The sequence below is a fragment of the Rattus rattus genome, chromosome 1 (assembly GCF_011064425.1).
Source record: "Rattus rattus isolate New Zealand chromosome 1, Rrattus_CSIRO_v1, whole genome shotgun sequence".
Lineage (NCBI taxonomy): Eukaryota > Metazoa > Chordata > Mammalia > Rodentia > Muridae > Rattus > Rattus rattus.
Window position 1 is genome coordinate 160269388 of NC_046154.1, and position 23373 is coordinate 160292760.

At 36.1% G+C, this 23373-nt stretch overlaps 1 protein-coding gene and 1 pseudogene across 1 annotated transcript; one reads left to right on the top strand and one right to left on the bottom strand.

Annotated features, from left to right (window-relative positions):
* Positions 1–5487: 5487 nt before the first annotated feature.
* Positions 5488–11389, top strand: LOC116909423 (annotated as a pseudogene).
* An 879-nt stretch (positions 11390–12268) lies between these two features.
* LOC116889908 (olfactory receptor 6C74-like) lies at positions 12269–13216 on the bottom strand. Its single transcript, XM_032890728.1, has one exon. The coding sequence runs from the start codon at positions 13205–13207 to the stop codon at positions 12269–12271; it is 939 nt and encodes a 312-aa protein (XP_032746619.1). The 5' UTR covers positions 13208–13216.
* Between the last annotated feature and the right edge of the window lie 10157 nt (positions 13217–23373).

Below are 23373 nucleotides of genomic sequence, written 5' to 3' on the forward strand. Positions count from 1 at the left end.
GTTTGAAGGAAGGAGAGGAGACTGAGACAGAAAGAGAAGAGACAGGAGGGACAGAGAAGGTAGTCATGGTGAAGAGAAAATGGAAGCTGATATTAATATTCCACTCTTTATTACAGATTTACAGGTTGTTATTAATGTTCTTAAGAGATGGGTTTTTTATCTTTAGGTGCCAATTATATCTTATCAATTGGGTCAAAGGTTATCGTGTTGTGTGTTCTTTTATGTGACAGTTTGAGTGTAAGTAAGTGTGCAGTGGCTGGATATGCTGGGCCACTATGGAACTGAGACGTGTGTTTTTGGCATGGAAACCTGCCTTGGGAACTAGATACGTAGAGAGATTGCTGCAAGGCTCAGAGAGAGGCCTTCAACATTGTGATATGGGATGGAGCAAAGTGGTGCGAAACTTTGTGTACTGGGAATTAAAAAATCTAGCAGATATCTTGGGGCACTGAGGTTCTGTACTGTTATATTTTTTTATATTTTTACAACAACGCTTCATGATAAAAGTCCTGGAAAGAACACCAATTCAAGGCCCATTCCTAAACACAGTAAAAGTCATATAAAGCAAACCAGTAGCTAACATTACACTAAATGGAGAAAAACCTGAAGCAATCCCACTAAATTCAGGGATTAGACAAGGCTGCCCACTCTCTCCCTACTTATTCAGTATAATTCTTAAAGAACTAGACAGAACAATCAGACAACAAAAGGAGGTCAAAGGGGTACAAATTGGAAAGGAAGAAGTCAAAATATCACTATTTGCAGATGATAAGATAATATAGTTAAGTCACCTCAAAAGTTCCACTAGAGAACTACTAAACCTGATAAACAACTTCAGCAAAGTGGCTGGGTATAAAATTAACTCAAACAAATCAGTAGTGTTCCTCTACTCAAAGGAGAATCAGTCTGAGAAGTTAGATTCCGGAGTACCACATGGCCCTGTTAAAACTTGTATACGGAGCTAAAGATAGGAATCTCAAATGGCTGAATAGCACTTTAAGAAATGTATAACATCCTTAGACAGCAGAGAAATGCAATTTAAAGAACCATGAGATTTCACCTAACAATAGTCAGAAAGGCTAAGACCAAACCTCAGGTGACAGAAGATGCTGGCAAGGATGTGAAGAAAGTGTAACACTCCTTCATTGGTGATCAGATTGTAAGCTGGCTTAACCACTCTGGTAATCAGTCTTGCAGTTCTTCAGAAAATTTGAAATAATTCTACCTGAGGACCCAGCTATATTAATCCTGGGCATATACCCGAAAGATGATCCAACATATAACGCAGACACATGCTCCACTATGTTCATAACCTTATTTATAATAGTCAGAATCTTGCAACAACCTAGATGTTCCCCAACAGTGGAATGGGTACAAAAATTGAAGTATATTTACACTACAGAGTACCTGTCAGCTATTAAAACAATAATTTCATGAAATTCACAGGCCAAAGCATAGAGTTTGAAAAAATCATCCTGAATGTGGTAACCCAGTCATGTAAGTACAGACATTTTATGTACTCACTGATGATAGGTTTTACCCAAAAATAAGTTTGGACTACCCACAATACAACTCACAGATCACAAAAAGAAATAAGATCCCACCAAAGTGAGAGAGGTGGTGAAGAGTAGAGGGGGCTTGTAGAGGGGAAACTGGTAAGGGGCATAACATTTGAAATGCAAATAAATATAATAACCAATAAAAATGAGAAAAAAGAATAAGCAAAATCAAAAATACAAAAAACAAAAAAAGCTGAGGCAGGAATAGTGTTAAGGCTATCAGTCAATTCTAGGTTATATAGTGATTACCAGGCTACCAAGGACAATTATACTCTAGCGTTTCATAATCATTCACATTTACAAGTATAGTGATGTGATACCCTACATTAAAACATCTTTGGTGACTAGGGAGTGGTCCAGTGGGTACTATATTACTAGGTTAGTGTCCTAACTATGCAAGCACAAGAACATTAATTTGCATCCCCCAAATCTATGTAAGAGCTGAATACCATGTGTCTGTAACCAAGGGATGCTGATACATTAATCTCATGCACTGGTGTACCAGCCAAGCAAAAACAAAGAGCTTCAAGTTCAATAAGAAGTTGTATCACAAAATATAGGACAACCCATCAAGCAGGGACATCTTTATGTTAGCCTGTAGCAAGCATGTAATAATATGATATTCTATGACAATCATTATTTTGGAATTGATGCCAAATTAATCCCGTCTGAGCAATAATTACTTTGAGGGTTTATGTTTGTGTTCCAGTGTGTGACTTTACCTCTAAGACAACGGCATCCAAATATCCAATAGAAATATTTCTCCTATACTTTTTTGCAAAAGCTATACTATTCTGTATTATTGAGTCAACTGAAACTGCACAAAATGTGACTTTGGTATGAATATTTGATTATATTTCATAATTTATATTTTCATTCAGATTACACCAAAGCATATTGTAAGACCAGAGCTCTCTACTGTGTACTCTTGCCAGCCTTAAGTTTGGGATAATTTCATTAGTGATCTATGGACACCTAAAGGCAAACTTTATTCAGTTATTAATTGTTATAGTGTCTATACGATATTTATTACTGCTTTAGCCCTTTTTATTCACTTTCATTAGTTATTCTATTAGGAAAATTAGTATAATTATAAATATTTTTGGATTTTGATAATATAGAGAAATCGTATATAGTCATGGAAAAATCTAGAAATTATGGAGAAATGTTACAAGGAGACCTCTGATATAAGATATAGCTTAAAATGAATTATTGAAGAACTATAATACAGCAAGTGGTCAAATTGATGATTAGTGAATAAAATACAGGCACATAGAAGATATTTAATAATATCTAATCATAAATAATTGCTAAGAAAGATTAGGGAAATAGTTCTTTAAGTAAGAGTTCTTGATGTACAATACTTGTAATAATTTTTTAATTGGGTATTTTTTTATTTACATTTCAAATGTTATCCCCTTTCATGATTTCCATAATCTCCCTATCCCATCACCCATCCCTCTTCTTCTATGACGGTGTTTGCCCTCCCCAACAACCCATCTCTTAATGCATCCCTGCCCTGATATTTTGCTTCACAGGGTCATCAAACCTTGGCAGAATCAATGGCTTCTCCTCCCATTGGTACCCAAAAAGTCCATCCTCCGCCACATATGCTGCTGTATCCATAAGTCTGTCCATGTGTACTTTTGGATGGTGTTTTAGTTCCTGAGAGCTCTGTTTGGTAAGTATTGTTGTTCTTATGGGGTTGCAAATTCTTTCAACATCTATAATACTCTTTCTAACTCCTCCAATGGGGAGCCCATTCTCAAATCATTGATTGGCTGCGAACATCCTCCTCTGTATTTGTCATGCTCTGGCAGAGTCTCTCAGGAAACAGCGATATCAGGCTCCTGTCAGCATGCACTTCTTGGTATCAGCAATATTGTCTGCGTTTGGTGGCTATATGTTCATGGGCTGGATCCCCAGTTGGGGTAGGCTCTAAATGGCCATTCCTTCAGTCTCTGCTCCAAACTTTGTCTCCATATCTCCTCCTATGAATATTTTTGTTACCTCTTCTAAGAAGGACCATAGCATTTGCACTTTGGTCATCCTTCTTCTTGAATATTCTTAACCATAAGTTTAAGTTCCCAGTAGCTATCTAAAACTTTGTGTGTCACCACATGTGGCTACTATCCCAACGTATAGGGGAATGGAGACAGGAAGCTTCTGTGCCTTACTGAAGACTTCTCTGGCTTTAAGTTCAGTTAAGAAAACTTCTCTAAAATAACAAGATAAAAAGTGATAGATCAGGACTCTAATCTTGTGAATATACAACAAACATAGATGTGCAAGCACTAATTTATTATACAGAAAAAAGGGTAAGAAATGATACTTGGTATACAAATTTAACAATACATTTAAACTATTACATAGATTTAGGATTGGAACAATAATAGTATACTGGCCCAAGTCCAGGGAAATTCAAACTTTATAATTTAAAACAAGCTCTTTTAAGATTATTTTTTAGATTATAATTGCATAGTTTCACTTTCCTTGTTAAATCCCTCTAATCCTCCCCCCCCAGATACCCCTGCTTTATTCTGTTTCAAATTCATCAATTCTTTTTAATTCATTAATGATGTACGTAACAACTATTTAGTTTATGGGACTGAAGTTGGGGACCCCTGTGGAGGAATTGAAGGACCTGAAGGGGAGGATGACCAACAGGAAAAGCAAGAATATCAAATAACCCAGACTCCTGGGAGATCCCAGAGACTGAACCACCAATCAGTCAGAGTCCATGAGCTGGTCCAAGGTCTCTGGCACATATATAACAGAGGACTGCATAGTGTGTCCTCAATGGGAGAAGATGCACCTAATCCTAGAGAGATTTCCGGCCCCAGGGAAGGGAGATAGCAAGAGTAGGAAAAGGGGGAAAGCATAATTTCAGAGGCAGAACTGAAGGGGAATGGGGCTAGGAAATGTATGTGGATGAACAGGGGAAGCCAATGACTTTCTGTATATGTTATACAGAAAAAAATGGTAAGAAATTATATATATATATATATGTATATGTATATATATATATTTAATAAAAATATGTGTACATAAATTTCCATTAAGTTATGTACAGAAAAGTTATGAATATATAAGCTTATATATCCAAACAAAATTTAAAATAAAATTGCTACTTTTAAAGAAGATTTTAGATTTTTATTTTTTAATTGACTTTTTAACTGACTAAACACAGGTGTGGTGAGTGTGCATAGTCCAAGGAGTGGCAATATTTGGAGATGTGGCCTTGTTGGAGTAGGTGGGTCACTGTTGTCCTGGGCTTTAAAACCCTCATCCTAACTGCTTTGGAAGTCAATCTTCTCCTTGCTGCCCTTAGGTGAAGATGTAGACCTCTAAATATCTAAGAATTACTTTTGTCATAGTGCCTGTTGACAGCAGTAAAACCCAAACTATGAAAATGGGTTGATGTTAGCAGGAGATAACTTTAAAAGGATAGTTTGGTATTCCATTAGTTGGCTCAGTGAATGAGGATGTAGAGTAATCTTAAACCAACTACATGGCTACCCTGGCAAATAATCACATACAAAGGTCTGTGTGACCCTGCTGGTTGTACACTTGCTTTAATCCTTCTGACTGGAATACAGATTTTTCTTTAGTATACAACTTTATCTCAAACAATTAAGTCTAATGAAGGACAGAGAATATGACAAATCAGAGAAAAATTTGACAGAATGAGTCAAAAATATGAGAGGTCCAACTTTCATGAGAACATACAGGGAAGGATACACAAAAGTAGAGAGGGAGAGAAGAGAGTTTAGTTTGCTAAGTTCATTTCCAATAGTTTAGGGGCAGTTTGTCCAGAAGAAACTGCAAGTTTCTTCCAGTTGTCAGGACTCTTTGGAAGTAGCCAGAAACCACCAGTATGTCACGAAAATTTTTAAGTTCCGTTTTCTTTAAGAGTTAACAATAAGCTATGATCAGTGAAGAAGACAAAGGGAACCAATGCCACACGATCATCAGGTAACACTAGCATCAGCAAAGCCCAATTAAGTCCAGTGAAGAATGACAAGGCTAAGCAATGCCAGCACATTATCTGCTGTCTCTTGGGTTAAATTATACCTTTCCAAACATCAAGTCTCTTCTCAAGCATCTGCTCTAGCAAAACAACACATGCTGTCTTTAGGCAGCTTCTAGAAAAACATCGCATGTCTATTTTCAACAAAATTATCCTACTACATGCCTGCTTCAGCAAAACATCCTTTCATAAGACAGCTTCCAGAAAAACATCACATGACAAAACTGAGTCTCAAAAGAAAGAAGAAATTTACATCACACACAGACACACACAGACACACACACACACACAGACACACACACACACACACACAGCCTTAAATGTGATAAAAATTTAATCTATTATAAAATTATTGTTTAAGATAGTAAAAATACTGAGGCTACATTTCCATTGAGATATGTACAAATGAAACATTTATGCTGGAAAGATATGAGGCCCCCAAACACATATACAGCAGAGGATGCAGGGTCTGCACTCTGTCAGAGAAGATACACCTAAACCTGCAAGAGGCTGGGGTGAGGGTCAGCAGGGTGGGAAAATCCTTGTGGAGAAACGGGCTGGGGAAAGGAGTTATGGGATGTAGAAAAGGCAGAGGGTGGGTCAAGAGGAGAATAAAATCTGGACTCTAAGAAGAGATTAAATAATTTTTAAAAGAAATGACAAAATTATAAAAAAAGAATCACATGACTTTTTAATCATATATATATATATATATATATATATATATATATAATTTACAGAAGTGATCTTCATAAGTAGCCCAGGTTAACTTCAGATTTCTTAGTAGCATATGTAAAAGTTCATGACTCTTATTCCAAGAATGAGGTAGCAAATCAGGCCAGGGAGCAGGTCCTATCAATGCCTGAACATTTCTTGACACCAGCCTTATGTCACAAGAGGGATCCCACAGAAGCCAGACTTGGGAAGCTCATGCAGACTCTTTTTGATGGCATGGGATGAACACATCAGCACCATAAGTAAGACTTTAGTACTATGAACCAAGTCCCAAACAGTCTGGGCCATAGAAATCAGTTTCAGAAGTGACAAGATATCAATCTGCCAGAAGCCCCCACATTTGTTTACTTGGTAGAAGCTTGACATATGTGTGTATTCTAGTAACAATGACCTGTATTTTCCTTTTCTCTCAAATGTCAACCAAACAGCTGAATCTAGTGTTTGCTCTCTCTATCTCTTTGAGCAGCACCACTCCTTGGATACTTACTTATTGATATCAACAAAAAAGTTTGGATAGGATTTTGGAATTTTTAAAAGTATGATTTATTTTCGTTTAAATATTATAATATAATAAAATCACTTCTCCATTGCCTTTCTCCATCCAAACTCTTCTATATACCCATCCTTGCTTTTTTAAAGTCATGGCCTCTTTTATCATTAGTTAATTGTTATCTACAATCTTAACTCTCATTATCATGTGATTTACACATAATACAGAAAAATAAAGCTGATGAGCATAAATTGCCAGTAGATTCTTAAAATTAAAATTAGGACAGTTTGTAATGTAATATAAAACATACTAAGGAATCCAAGGTAAGCGTAAAGTGGAATTTACATGTTAACTGATTATCTAAATACCCTCTAAATATTAATCATAGATCTCTGCTTTTTCTATAGAGTTAGGTTTGCATTAAAGTTCCCAGTTTTAAAATGATAAGTCATTTTACCATTTTCTAAAATTAAAAATATTTTAAAACCCAAAAATGATCCAAAGATTTAAAGCATTGGTTAAAATTCTATGTTGAGAAGCTAAATATACTTATTACAAAGATAAAAATATAACATATGTAAAAATACAGCTTATTATTCATTGTTAAAAGATTCTTTTTTTTTCTTTATTTTATTTTATTTTTTTTATTAACTTGAATATTTCTTATATACATTTCGAGTGTTATTCCCTTTCCCGGTTTCCGGGCAAACATCCCCCTCCCCCCTCCCCTTCCTTATGGGTGTTCCCCTCCCCACCCTCTCCCCACTGCCTCCCTCCCCCAACAGTCTAGTTCACTGGGGTTCAGTCTTAGCAGGACCCAGGGCTTCCCCCTTCCACTGGTGCTCTTACTAGGATATTCATTGCTACCTATGAGGTCAGAGTCCAGGGTCAGTCCATGTATAGTCTTTAGGTAGTGGCTTAGTCCCTGGAAGCTCTGGTTGCTTGGCATTGTTGTACATATGGGGTCTCGAGCCCCTTCAAGCTCTTCAGTTCTTTCTCTGATTCCTTCAACGGGGGGGTCCCTATTTCTCAGTTCAGTGGTTTGCTGCTGGCATTCGCCTCTCTATTTGCTGTATTCTGACTGTGTCTCTCAGGAGCGATCTACACTTCTGCACTTCTTTGCTTCATCCATCTTGTCTAATTGGGTGGCTGTACATATATGGGCCACATGTGGGGCAGGCTCTGAATGGGTGTCCCTTCAGTCTCTGTTTTAATCTTTGCCTCTCTCTTCCCTGCCAAAGGGTATTCTTGTTCCCCTTTTAAAGAAGGGTGAAGCATTCACATTTTGATCATCCGTCTTGAGTTTCATTTGTTCTAGGCATCTAGGGTAATTCAAGCATTTGGGCTAATAGCCACTTATCAATGAGTGCATACCATGTATGTCTTTCTGTGATTGGGTTAGCTCCTCAGGATGATATTTTCCAGTTCCAACCATTTGCCTACAAATTTCATAAACTCGTTGTTTTTGATAGCTGAGTAATATTCCATTGTGTAGATGTACCACATATTCTGTATCCATTCCTCTGTTGAAGGGCATCTGGGTTCTTTCCAGCTTCTGGCTATTGTAAATAAGGCTGCGATGAACATAGTGGAGCATGTGTCTTTTTTATATGTTGGGGCATCTTTTGGGTATATGCCCAAGAGAGGTATAGCTGGATCCTCAGGCAGTTTAATGTCCAATTTTCTGAGGAACCTCCAGACTGATTTCCAGAATGGTTGTACCAGTCTGCAATCCCACCAACAATGGAGGAGTGTTCCTCTTTCTCCACATCCTCGCCAGCATTTGCTGTCACCTGAGTTTTTGATCTTAGCCATTCTCACTGGTGTGAGGTGAAATCTCAGGGTTGTTTTGATTTGCATTTCCCTTATGACTAACGATGTTGAACATTTCTTTAGGTGTTTCTCGGCCATTCGGTATTCCTCAGCTGTGAATTCTTTGTTTAGCTCTGAACTCCATTTTTTAATAGGATTATTTTTCTCCCTGCGGTCTAACTTCTTGAGTTCTTTGTATATTTTGGATATAAGGCCTCTATCTGTTGTAGGATTGGTAAAGATCTTTTCCTAATCTGTTGGTTGCCGTTTTGTCCTTGTTAAAAGATTCTTATTAGGATACAGAAATTTAATTTTGAGTCTCCAAAAGCCTTTGACGTATAACAGAAAAATCTTGTAAAAAGATTAAAATCTTAAAATGCCTTGGTTTCACTGATGGGATGTAAATCAGCATACTGGGATATTGATATGTGTGCCATTCTGTTAAGGTACATTAAAGATATGTCTATTATATAAAGTTGATAAGCAATGCAGGTAGTTATATAATTATGCTCATAATACATACGTAATAACAATAATAATAATAATAATAATAATAATAATAATAAAATAAACAGTCTCTAAACTTGAAAGTCAAAAAAGAAATGGGAGGATTTAGAGGGAACAAGGGAAAGGGGTGAGTGTTATAATTCTTTTCTTATTTAAAATGGATAAAACTAATAAATACGTACAGTTATCATTATCCTTTTATATTTAAATTTTGTTGGAAACTATAATATAGTCACATCAATTATACTTTCTCTTTTCTCCCCCCATACATTTCCAAATACCTGCCTTGCTCTTTTTAAGTTATGGCCTCTAATTCTTTAAATATACATCATATACATATACATCATGTACATATTCATATATAAATATATAATATACATATACACATTAATTCATGTATTCCTTAAGGCATATAGTATATAATATTTTTCATGGCTGATCATTTGGAATTGGCTAACAAATTGCTGTGACTTTCCTCATGGAAGATCATTTCTCCATACCTAAATGTTACTTAGTTGCTGCAGTTTTTAGTTTTTTGTTTAGTGGTGAAAACATGAACATTTTCACCTCATTGTTAGCATGTCTAGTGGTATTTTCCTTATTCATGTCAGGTTTAGTTAGTCATGTTGGTCAGACTTATGAATACTTGTCTATACATTTACAGATCATTATATTTGATTTTTTTTTAAGGAACAGAATTTTTTTTTTTTTCTTTTTTTTTTTTTTTTGGAGCTGGGGATCGATCCCAGGGCCTTCCGCTTGCTAGGCAAGCACTCTACCACTGAGCTAAATCCCCAACCCCAAGGGAACAGAATTTTGATATGCAGAAATATTTAAAGAAAACTATAGCAGATGAAAATTGGGAAATTTGGTGCCCAGTCCCAGTAGATACATCTATACCAGAACTGCAGTGTCTAAGCCTCAAGGTTTCTTGCAGAAGAGAGTGATGTTTGTTAAGTGTCAGATGAAAAAGGGATTGCCGTAAGACTGTGCCTTCCATAAATGTCATTAAGTACATACATGTATTCTCATACTAGGCTGCCTAAGCATTGTTCGTTGTCCCGCGCTATCGTCTCGCCATCAAGGAACGCACGCGTGGACACCAGAATCCTTCTGCAGCAAAACGTTTATTGTATCTTAAAGAGAGGGGACGCGGGGGCGCCAGCATGGTGCGGCTTATATACACCCTAGCGCGGCACATCCACACCTGATTGGTCTCTTACCCATGATCTCATAGGCACGCCCCGGAGTGGGCAAAGACCTGGCACGAAGACACTCTTGCACATGCGCACACAGTTAACTTCCTGAAAGGAAGTCGGGCTGGTACGGCAGAAGCCAGCGCCATCTTGTACTGGCAAATGCTATCCCGGCTTTCCACATGGGGCGCAGTGGAAGCCAGTGCCATCTTGTGGTGGCAAATGTTATTGCAGCTCTCCACAGTTCGTAAACCACCAAAAATACTTTCCAGATAAAGGATATCTTACATCAAACACAGAGTATTTGGAAGTTTTTGGAAAATAAAAATGTACATAAATGCAGCATACATGCATACATACATCATACACATATATAAATATGTACTCACAGTCACTTAATTGCTGTCTCATGGTATACAAATTTGCTTAATATATTTCTTCTTAGATAAAATCTGCTCTTTTGAGGCAGAGAAAACCCCACCACAAGAAGAGAAATATGGACTAATTTGGCCTGCTGCCAACCCTAAGATTGGCCCTCACTGCCTACACACAGTCCAAGTTCGAGGAGGCAATAAGAAGTACCATACCCTGAAGTTGAATGTGGGGAAATGTTCCTAGGGCTTTGAGTGTTGTACCTGCAAAACAAGGATCATTGATGTTGTCTACAATGCATCCAATAATGATGTTGTCTGCACCAAGACCCTGGTGAAGAACTGCATTGTGCTTATAGACAGTACACTATACCAACAGTCCCACTAAGCACTGCCCCTGGGCCACAATGAGGGAGCAAACCTGACTCTTGAGGGGAAAGAGATTTTTAAACAAACAATCAGTCAATCAAACAAACAAAAAATGATCAAAGAAAAATCAAAAGAAATACGTCAAAAGGAAGAAGAATGCCAAAATCAGCAGACTTCTGGAGGAGCAGTTCGAGCAGGACAAGCTTCTCATCTGTACTGTCTTAAGAACAGGCCAGAGTGGCAGAACAGATGGCCATATGCTTGGAGGCAAGGAGTTCGAGTACTTTCTGCTGAAAATCAAAGTCTGGAAAGGCAAGTAAACCATCTTTCATTGCTCACGTCATAAAGGTGTTCCTGTCCTGTATGTAAAAACAAAGATAAAAAGATAAAAATATACTTGTAAAATATAAAAGGAACTTCACCCATAAAGAAAATGAGTGATGGGCCAGGGTAAAGGAATACTGAGAGTTTCCCCACCTGCTCAGAAGAGAAAAGGAAGAAGGATTGAGAGGGATTATAAGAGTGATGACCAGGTGACTAGGAGGGTGCAGTGAGCAAGTTGTAAAGTGAATGAGTAAAATCATAATAATGAAATAAAAATATTAAAAGCAAGAAAATGAGTGATTATTTTCCATTGTATGTTTGACAACTTCTCAGACCTTTGTCTATACATGAGCATCAACAGTGGTGGAAAAACCTGGAATAATATTTTCATAATTTAAGTAAAATATATATAAAACTGATAAAATCAAAGTTAATATTATTTTACCTTGCTTGTTCATGGTAATAAATATATGAAAATATAATGAATTTTGCATTATAATTTGGTTAAAATATAATTTGATATAAGACCTTTTTTATTTTAACTAGAACTTAAAACTGAATTTTGCTTGCTTTCTGCATGCTGTGAAGTGATTCTAGTATTTTATCATGCTGCAAGTTATAACCTGGATCCTAGAAGATTGAAAAGACATTGAAAATGTATATTTAACTCCCTCTATATTACTAAAAGCATGGGTAATTTAAATATCTCTAAGAAAATAGAAAAATATTCTTCCTTTCATTAAAATTTTTCAATGAAAAGGTAGCTTGAGATAATAATTTGTGAAAAGAAGAACAAAAGTAAAAATGGGAAAATCCTCTCCAAAACTCTGCCAATATGATATTAACCTCCTTTCTTCATTTCTTTCATATAAAAGTCATTTCCTTAAGAAAGATGCAATCCTGTGCACTGTATTAATGAATGCATTTTTCACTTGCTGATTCCTCAAGGTATAGATAAAAGGATTCAGAAGTGGAGCCACTGAGGTATTGAGCACAGAAATTCCCTTGGAAATAGATACTCTCTGCTTGACTGATGGTTTAAGATACATGAAGATGCAACTGCCATATGAGAGGGATATCACAGTCATGTGAGAAGAGCATGTAGAGAAAGCCTTCTTCCTCTGGCCGGTTGAAGGGATCTTTAGAATCGTCCTGGCAATGTAGGTGTAGGATATAATCACCATTACCAATGTGAGTAAGAGTGTCACTAGAGCTGAGAAAAATCCCATTGTCTCCAGGAACTGCGTGTCTGTGCAGGAAAGCTGCAGGAGTGGAGTGGTGTCACAATAGAAATGATCAACAATGTTGGAAGCACAGAAGTCAAGATTCAAGCCTAACAGGAGTGGTGGAAAGATGACAAAAAAACCAGCAAGCCAACAACTTAGGATCAGCTGCACACAGACTTTATTGTTCATGATGGTCATGTAATGCAGGGGCTTGCAGATTGCCACATATCGGTCATAGGACATGGCTGCCAACAAATAAAATTCTGATGCTCCAAATAGGAAAGCAAAAAACACTTGAGTCAAACAACTACCATAAGAAATGGTTTTGTCTCCAGTTGCCATAATAACAAGCAATTTGGGTATGCATGTAGTAGTGTAGGAAATCTCTAAGAAGGAAAAATTCTGAAGGAAAATATACATGGGTGTCTTCAGGTGAGTATCCACCAGGGTGAGTGTGATGATGGTCAGATTGCCAGTGATGCTGAGCAGATAGGTAAGAAGCAGGAAGATAAATAACACAGCTTTCCACTGTGGGTCATCAGTCAAACCTGCTATGATGAAAAATGTCACCCTTGTGTGGTTCTTCATTGTGATTTTCTGACTGTTAGATGGCCTAATGGAAGAGAGAGGTGGTGGGGAAGAGGTTATTTCTACAGAACTCTACTAGTGATAGGTCATGTTGAAGAAGCATGAAAATTGCAAAAGCCCATTTTCAGACACAGGAACATCTCTAACTATGGTTATACTGGAAAAATAGTTTGTATAGTTTCATAGTATCTAGGCATTATTAAAGTTATTAATTTACAATACCAATTTTGGATAACTTATGATATTATTTGTTTATCTCTTATATGAATTCACATGGTGAAATTAAAGGAACTGAGAAATACTTGTTTCCATGCTTAAACGTTAAAATTGAGATGTTATTTTGTTTTGTTAATTTTGTTTGAATAAAATATTAAAAGTTTGCATATAAATTCAAATTCACGTGAAATGCAGTAGTGTGTATTTTCAGCTCTTCCTTCTCTTCCTTTTTGATCCCCTACACATAAACACACACACACACACACACACACACACACACACAGATACACACACACACATACCATGTTTTTATCTTAATATAAAATACTATCATTACTGTAACCAATTTTGTAGAAGAATATCAATCAAATTAATACTTACATTACTGTTGTCTTATATCAGAAGTCTAAATGAAGCCTAGGAATTGATTTCCTTGCACTTTCAATATATTTCAACTGCTTTAATTTTCATTATTATCCTATATTCTAAGCATTCTCCATTCTGATACCAAGTCATTAGAAATAGTCCGGTAAATCCACTGTGAAAAATATACTATTGTGGTTGTCTTCTGGTGTGGAAATATTGATAACACAACAAGTGTTATAAATTAATATTGGGGTGAAAAAACACCAAAAATGTAAACATAGAACTATGGGATTTATTTTATTTTAGAGGCAGAAAATATCAAGACAAAGCCATATGGAAATATATTGAGATACAGATTTTTAGAGATGAATCATGAGCTTAAAGGAAAATCTCAGTGAATCTGAATTATTAAGTAAGAGAAACAAATATGGAAATTTTCTCCACCAGTTGCTAGTTCTTTAACATTTTCCTTCTTAGACTAAATATTTTAAAAGCCAATGATTTTAATATATGTGTGATCTGAAAAGCAGGATCTGAGTTTCAAAATCTCTGAGTAGGACAACATAAGTTTTAAGAAATATGTAAAATCTCTGGCCCACCGTTCAAATAAAAAGAGGTTAAAGAACCAAGGGCATAGATCAGTATTGCAGTCCTACAGTATCCTGTACAAAGTCCCAGGTCTGATGTTTCTCATGGAAAGAGTGTGCACATACCTGCAGAGGGCATATTGACAAGTAGATAACTATGTAGGATATTTTGACAGTGATATTAAGAAACAAAATTGTGACTGGCCAAGGAAACAGGTTAATGCCTTCCCCAGCCATCATCAGAAAACTTTCCTCCTGCAACAGATGGGAACAAACACAGAGATTCAGAGCCAGACTTTATGGACAGAGTGAGAGACCTTTGAACACTGAAACCTAAATGAGATGTCTGCATCAAAATGATCCTGGCAGAGCTAAAGGAACTTCAAGGTGGTACTGATAAAAAGTATAAGGACCAGAGGAAAAGGAGAAAGCAGAAGAAGGTTCTTTAAATCAATATGTGCAGTTACTCACAGAGACTTAAGTAGCAAGCTTATGGCCTGAATGTGTATGTACCATGTTATCATCTTATATTTATATTATGACTTTAACTGCAGTATTTTTTATAGAATTCTTGAGTATAGGAACAATGGGGTCTCTGTTCCTTGTACAACCTCTTGGTCTCACTTCCTTCTCTTTGTTTGATTCAAACCCAATATATTACTATTTGTTTCAACTTTTTATTTTTTATTTTATTTTATTATAAATTATAAAAGTTACCCATTACCTGGAAGAAATTTAATTTCTTAATTTATTCACAGGAAACATACTGAAGTTGAGAATTAAAAGTAATGATAGTTCTAGAGACAAATTTTTTGGGGAGTCTTCATGATCAAACATGTAAATAAGTTAATTTTTCAATAGATCATGACAATACTTACTTTCTATGTCTATCAAGATTATCACTTACCATCTCTAAAATATGTATTAATACTAAAAATGAAATATTTTTATACTAATATAAAAATAAAATAGATATTTGAGAAGAAATTAAACCTACTTTACAATAATATTAGTCATGTTTCAAGAAAAATGTTCTAGACTTTATTGTGGGTGTAAGATTAAGAAAAGATACTCCAGGAATGCCTGAACAGAAGAAATGTGACTTAATCATGTCCTTTGGGAAAAGAAATAGAGTTTGTGCATCTACAATAACAAGAGAAAGGAAATGTTATTTCTGTAGGACATTCCTTTCACAGTCAGATGATTGTGAAGATATCACTTACAGAGTTTCCAGACTTAAACAAATAGCCTCATGACACCAACAACAGCTAAACAGTTACATTGATCAACTATTTCTGGACATACTATGTCAAAATAAAATTTGCACTAGAACTTGAATGTATGAATGAAACTTTATCTAACTATATTAGCAATCATGAATATCAAGTTAATATACAAAAGTCTTTTATTTTAAATTATCATTAGTCCATAGTCTACTTTCATCCTCTTTTCCTCTTGAGTAAGATTCAAAATGTTGAATAAAAATATGATGCTTAAAGATTACAAATTACAGTAGACATAGCAGGAATTGTATTTTAATTTGACCAACATTACTTATTTTCATCTGTTTAAATTCAAAACAAGTTCATCAAAAATTTTGAAAATACAGATATGTACTTGACACTTAAGAATATTCCTTAAAGGAATGTATGTCAAGTCACACTTGAACAAGATGATCTGATTCTTCATATTTAAGTATTTTACCATAAAGCTGACTTGAGCACATTCCATCTTCTCACTGAATCCACGTAACTAAACCAGAGACTATGGCTTGTTTCTCTCACTGTGAGGGTAATCTTAATTGCCTAATTTATTTCAGAATTATAGTTACTTACTCATATAGTTTCAGTCATGTCCTACTCATTTCTGACATGGCCACAAAGTGAATTATTCACGGTCTTTGAGAGTTTTCCTGAACTTATTGCCTAAGTGAAGTGGTCAAGAGGGAATAGATATTCTCAGGAGATTTTGAGATCCACATCAACAATTCCCAAGAAAATATCAGTTTTTATGTTATCCAAATGTCTTCCCCACACCCAAATATGTGTTTAAATGTTGCTCCTTCAAAGATAACTATAAACGATTCCTCCAACAACCCCAAAGCACATTACCCTAGTAGATGTTCAGGCATTTGAAAAAACAAATTAAATAAAAGCTATTATTTTTATGAAACTTAAGTAAAGTTGGGCTCCTTTTGGTACCTTTACTCAAGATCAAGTAATTTATAAAGCAACTGATTTTCCTTAAACAGATGTTTCTAAAGGCCAGTAGCCCCATCCCAAACCTAGTGGTCTCATAACAAATTGTTCTTTAGCTAGTGGCAGAAATCAAGAGGAAAAGAGCTCAAGTAGAGGGATAAAGTTGTGAGAATTTACCCTCTCCTTTGAAAAATTGATTAATTCACTTCAATGATCCAAGCCCATTTTGCAGTCCCACCTCTTAATACATATGCATTGAAGAATGAAGTTTCTGTCACACGAGTCATAGGACCTTCTCAAGCAGGAAAAGATTGTTTATGTTCAACTTTCCACTCAAAGGTATACCAGACTGATTTCTGTTTTCACTGAAAGGATACATGCATGTTCTGGAATAGTACCTTACATTTTCAGTATATTTGTGTTGAGTCTCTCACTTCATTTTCTCTTCACTAGTACCAAGGAAGATGAGTTGAGGAGCATCCTACAACTAGATCCACTGGCCTCTCTTACTTGTGGTTCATGTATCTGATTAAAAGAATTGTCCACCTGCTGATATTATACAGAGCTGTACATATCATTCACATTAGTTTCTGGTTCTATAACTGTATAAAATCCTCTAGGAAAACACTAACAGTGACAGAACTGTTAATTTTTTGTGCGTACCTTTCTCTATTCTGAAACTTCATAGAAATGGGAACATGAGATGTATCTTATTTTAACCTTCTCTATTTTAATTAATTAACATATAGTTATAATTCATGCATGATTCTGCATATTTTTTCATTTTGCTAGTAAATATATCAATTACTTATTAATATTTTGAATCTTAAAATAACACTCTTGATTTATTACACATACAATAGAAAGTGATTATAGTTGTAAGCTATCAATATGTATTAGCAAGTGGGAGAATAGTTCACTGTCTACTCAGAACCATCATTTTTAGGTTAACTGTCTTATGTTCTTATGTTAACTGACACACAGGAATATAAAATAAACATCTCGTAATGGAAATGTATACCTATAATTCATTAAAAATCACATTTAGGGGCTGGGGATTTAGCTCAGTGGTAGAGCGCTTACCTAGGAAGCGCAAGGGCCCGGGTTCGGTCCCCAGCTCCGAAAAAAAAAAAATCACATTTAAACCAAAATGAAATTAAAGATTCTATGTTTGTATTATTCCTTGATTTAAGCTTTGATTTTTGCCACTTAGTCATCCCTATGACCTAATGCTTATTACTTACCTTTATATTTCTTTATTACCTTTTGTCTTCAAAGGAAATAGCTAACTAATTTCTACTATGCATGTTGAGGTTTTAATTATATAATTCATCTAAATTATATCATGTTTCTATAGGTATCATCATGTAGGACTCATCTTTCACAAATTTCATGTTAAGGATCTCTGTTTCTATGTCTTTGTCTGTCTCTGTGTCTCTGTCTGTCTCTGTGTGCCTCTGTCTCTGTCTCTGTTTCTCTGTCTGTCTCTCTGTCTGTCTCTCTGTCTCTGTCTCTGTCTCTCTGTCTGTCTGTCTCTGTCTCTGTCTCTGTCTCTGTCTCTGTCTCTCTCTCTCTCTCTCTCTCTCTCTCTCTCTCTCTCTCTGTGTGTGTGTGTGTGTGTGTGTGTGTGTGTGTTGTCTGGGTACAACCATAAGTATGAATGCCAGAGTTCAACTCTATGTGTCTTTCTCTATCACTCACCAAGCTCATTTTGGGTGGTGATATTAATATAGGGATATGCTACATATGCCTATCAATTATTTATTGAACAAAATATGTATATGTGCTGCCGAAGCGAGCACGGAACAAAATATGTATTCATTATGTATTTTGACACTAATGAGTCAAATGTCTTCTAATTGCTATGAAGACATTTATGTATAAATGTAAACATTTTGTAAATAATGAGGAATGGGATATTTATGTTGCATACAGTGAACATTTACCTCTGTAAGAAATTACTAAATTGTGGCAAGCAGTGACTACATTGTATTCATTTTTTAAACTGTTGTGGTTTGAATATAAAATATTTCTCATAGATTCATGTGGTAAGGCAAGTGTACCCAGAATGTGGCCCATTGGTGAAGGATGTCTAATCATTAGAAGATAGGTATCTGATGCAGGTAATAGGTCACTGTAGGGATGTCATTAGGTATATCTTGTGGTATGTAGATATCTGTTTGTGTGTGGTACATGCTGTGTGTGTGTGTGTGTGTGTGTGTGTGTGTGTGTGTGTGTGTGTGTGTGTGTGTGTGGTATGTCTGTGTGTATGGTGCAGTACGTGTGTGTTATATGTAAACATGAATGTACAGGTATGTGTGCCTGTGTGAGTGTATATAAGCCAGAAGAGAATGGTTGGTGTTCTGCTCTATTGCTATATGACTTGTTCCCCAGAAATATCTTCTTGAACTGCATGTAATGGTAACAAATGCCGGTGAATTTTCTGTCTTGACTTCACCCAGTGTTCGTTCCTCTGTCCCATAATTCTGCTATTATTCTCTTTGAAAAAGTGCCCATGGTATAACTCCTTTTAGACTACGAGTTAAAATATTTGTCCTGTCAGTATCAGTCTTATGCTTAGATAGGACACACTTCATGTCGAGAATCTCTCACTCTTCAGCTGTTAAATTATAATGACTCTATTTTAGGGTTGATTTATAACCATAATAGCCTTTTATTCTCACAATCCATGTAGTAAGCCACCTCTGAGAAGCTTTTGCTTGAAGTAGATGATGATTATCACCAAGACTGAAACTGAACAAAATATAGTGAATAAGAGACTACAGAAGTTCATCCATTTCATTTTCAACAGTCTATTCTTTACTGTGTCAATTTGAGTTTCTGAGCCATGTCATTGTTCTTCCTGAAGCATGTAAAAAGCATATTTATCATGAGGCTTATATGCTAGTTATGAATTATCTAACTTTATTTTTGTAGTTATATATTTTTATTACTTTTGAAGAGTTCTCTCATGGTATATGTAGTTCTTAGATGGTAGTTGATGATCACTATTTATATACTTTCAAACATGTATATTATTTAAATGAGACTGGATTTTTGTATTGCATTTTAATTGACTGAATTTTAGATAATTTTCTTAAAACAAAGAAGAATATCTTCATTCATTTAGTATAATAAGCATTATTTAAAGCATTGTTATTAAGTAAATTTCAGACTATTAAAATTTTAGCCCTATGATCTGGAGTTCTACTTTGATTTCTCCTGAGAGCTTCATCTTTGGGAATTTAAATATTCTACACAATTAGAGTATTATTAAGGACAATAAGAGAATAACCATCAGTTGGATATTTTTATCACTTATAATTATGCACCCAGAAAAAGAGCTTAACTATACAGTACCTTAGTAAACAAATTAATAGTCATTTATGAAATCACAAAGGAAAAGCAAAACATTTTTCAGAGTGTCATGTCACCTTGGTCCTAGTACAGAGAGACTAGTTTAATTTGTTAATACTTGAATGTTAAATTTCAGTGGTAAGTAAATTTGGCTAATATATGCGGTGGTGATAAAGAAATGGAAGAAAAATTTTCTGACACTCCAAATACTGAAAATTGTCTAAATCAAAATTCTGTATTGAAATAGCATATTTCTTTTACTAGATATTAAATTATATACATCTAATTATATAATCAATCAAAAAACATTAATTGCCAAGAAGCAATTTTAAATTTTTTACTTAAATACAAAGCAAAATTTACGACTCTATTTCCAAAAGTCGGGGTGCGTGAATGAACACATGAGTGCATGGGGGATTTCTATGTCAAAGATCTGTGATTTGTTAGGGAAAATTAGTTTATTTCAGATAATCCTAGAGTATTGATCTTATTTCACATGGAAAATGAATTGATCTTAATTCAAGATGTGTTTCTTTTGTTCTGGTTCTAAGCTAGATGGACTTTATCCTAAAACTTTTCCAAAGAAAAGCTGACACTTCCCTGTTAGACAACATTTCTCACCAGAGCATCTGCAATATCTGAAAGAACATTATGGATATTAGAGCCTAAACATTCAAATGACCATGAATTTCAAAAAGACCATTATAATATGGGATTGTTAAACAGGAAAATGCCAAATATATCTTGTTTATTATAGCCTGTCTCCAGCTCTGAGTAGAGAAGTGACAGAAGCCAAGACTTGCCATTTCTGAAATATTTTTTGTTTTGTTCTGTTTTTCTTTCTGTTTCTGTTTTTCAAAAGACAACAGACACATTCAAACTGTTCTGTCTACATATTTCTTTGCTAATTGTCAAAGACCCATTTCTGAGCAAGTAATTACCAGGTAAACATTAATTTGGCTTTCCTACCTGTGTTTTAAAACAGAGGAAAAACTGGGACACTGCCTTTGAGAGTCCTTTTCTTATGAGTCCTTTGTTGCTAATTAACAGTCAATGAAATGATTTATACAAAATGTGAAAGTGGAGTGATAGATTGAGACTGCTGTTAGGAAAGGCCATTGGAAGATAAAATGATGGCATAACTTGAGGGCTGTAGTTGATTTTATGAGTTTGATTGCAGACTGGTACAACCATTCTGGAAATCAGTCTGGAGGTTCCTCAGAATATTGGACATCGAACTGCCTGAGGATCCAGCTATACCTCTCTTGGGCATATACCCAAAAGATGCCCCAATGTATAAAAAAGACACGTGCTCCACTATGTTCATTGCAGCCTTATTTATAATAGCCAGAAGCTGGAAAGAACCCAGATGCCCTTCAACAGAGGAATGGATACAGAAAATGTGGTACATCTACACAATGGAATATTACTCAGCTATCAAAAACAATGACTTTATGAAATTCGTCGGCAAATGGTTGGAACTGGAAAATATCATCCTGAGTGAGCTAACCCAATCACAGAAAGACATACATGGTATGCACTCATTGATAAGTGGCTATTAGCCCAAATGCTTGAATTACCCTAGATGCCTAGAACAAATGAAACTCAAGACAGATGATCAAATGTGAATGCTTCACTCCTTCTTTAAAAGGGGAACAAGAATACCCTTGGCAGGGGAATAGAGGCAAAGATTAAAACAGACACAGAAGGAACACCCATTCAGAGCCTGCCCCACATGTGGCCCCATACATATACAGCCATCCAATTAGACAAGATGGATGAAGCAAAGAAGGGCAGGCTGACAAGAGCCGGATGTAGATCGCTCCTGAGAGACACAGCCAGAATACATCAAATACAGAGGTGAATGCCAGCAGCAGACCACTGAACTGAGAATAGGACCCCCGTTGAAGGAATCAGAGAAAGAACTGGAAGAGCTTGAAAGGGCTCGAGACCCCATATGTACAACAATGCCAAGCAACCACAGCTTCCAGGGACTAAGCCACTACCTAAAGTCTATACATGGACTGACCCTGGACTCTGACCTCATAGGTAGCAATGAATATCCTAGTAAGAGCACCAGTGGAAGGGGAAGCCCTGGGTCCTGCTAAGACTGAACCCCCAGTGAACTAGATTGTTGGGGGGAGCGGCAATGGGGGGAGGATGGGGAGGAACACCCCAAAAAGAAGGGAGGGGAGGGATTAGGGGATGTTTGCCCGAAAGCAGGGAGCAGAATAACCTCGAAATGTATATAAGAAATACTCAAGTTAATAAAAAAAATAAATAAAAATAAAAAATAAAAGGGAAAAATAAGAGTTTGAAAACAGTGAATATGAGTGCAATGTTTACTAGATAAATATCTTTAAGACAAGATTAAAAACTGTTATCAATTTCTTTTAACATTTCTCTGTACAAGGCAGGGTTGCAACTTCATGTTAGTTCCTTAAATATTCTCCCAGCAGCTCTCAGACTTTAGCTTCCTTTATTATTCTTACAAGAGTTTTGTAGGGAGCCATATTGGATTTGGGCCTAGCTGCTTTTTGACTGCATGGCTCAAAGTGGCTAGGTGACTCTGGGTTGTTTGGCCACAGATATTCACCCCTAAGATGACTTCCATAAGTCTTAAGGTTGTTGGACAGAGGCCTCTCCCATGAACTTATGGCACAGGAAGATAATATTCAAGGGATGACTCAGCTCGAGCAGATACCAGTTATCTCCTGAGTCAACACCCGGTGTCTACCGCCTGACCTCTTTGCCTCCAGCTATCACTGCCTATATCCTCATCTCCCCCTCCTCTGTGTTTCACAAAGGACACTCCCCCTACCTGAAAGCCTTAAAAGCTGTAACGTTCACCCAAATAAACAAGACCTTGACAACAGAACTTTTGCTTGGTCTCCTTCTTCTCTTCACCCCCATTTGGCCCACAGGTAGAAAGCCTCTTTTGAACCCTGAATAACTGGGTCCCTGCTGGCGGGGACATAATTTGAGTTTGGAACCAGAAGAAAAGTATGTGAACAGAGTCTGAATTTCCATCTGATATGTGTACTAAGATGAACAGCAGAATCTTGACTGTACACCTAAATAGTTTCATTCTTACTCATTAAGACAAATTTTTGGATTATTTGCCAAAAGAATTGGCCTGGACAGTTTAATTTCCAAAATATGATGATCCAGTTGTTCATGATTAATTATTGGTTATCAAGCAGATGTTCTACTTAATTTTTCTATAAAGACATTTTAGGAAGGTTGGTCTTACCTGTGGTCCCGAGGATAAGTGGCTATTAGCCCAAATGCTTGAATTACCCTAGATGCCTAGAACAAATGAAACTCAAGATGGATGATCAAAATGTGAATGCTTCACTCCTTCTTTAAAAGGGGAACAAGAATACCCTTGGCAGGGAAGAGAGAGGCAAAGATTAAAACAGACACTGAAGGGACACCCATT

Excerpts from the sequence above, each read along its gene's own strand:
- LOC116889908 (XM_032890728.1), bottom strand. The coding sequence starts at position 13,207 with ATGAAGAACCACACAAGGGTGACATTTTTCATCATAGCAGGTTTGACT.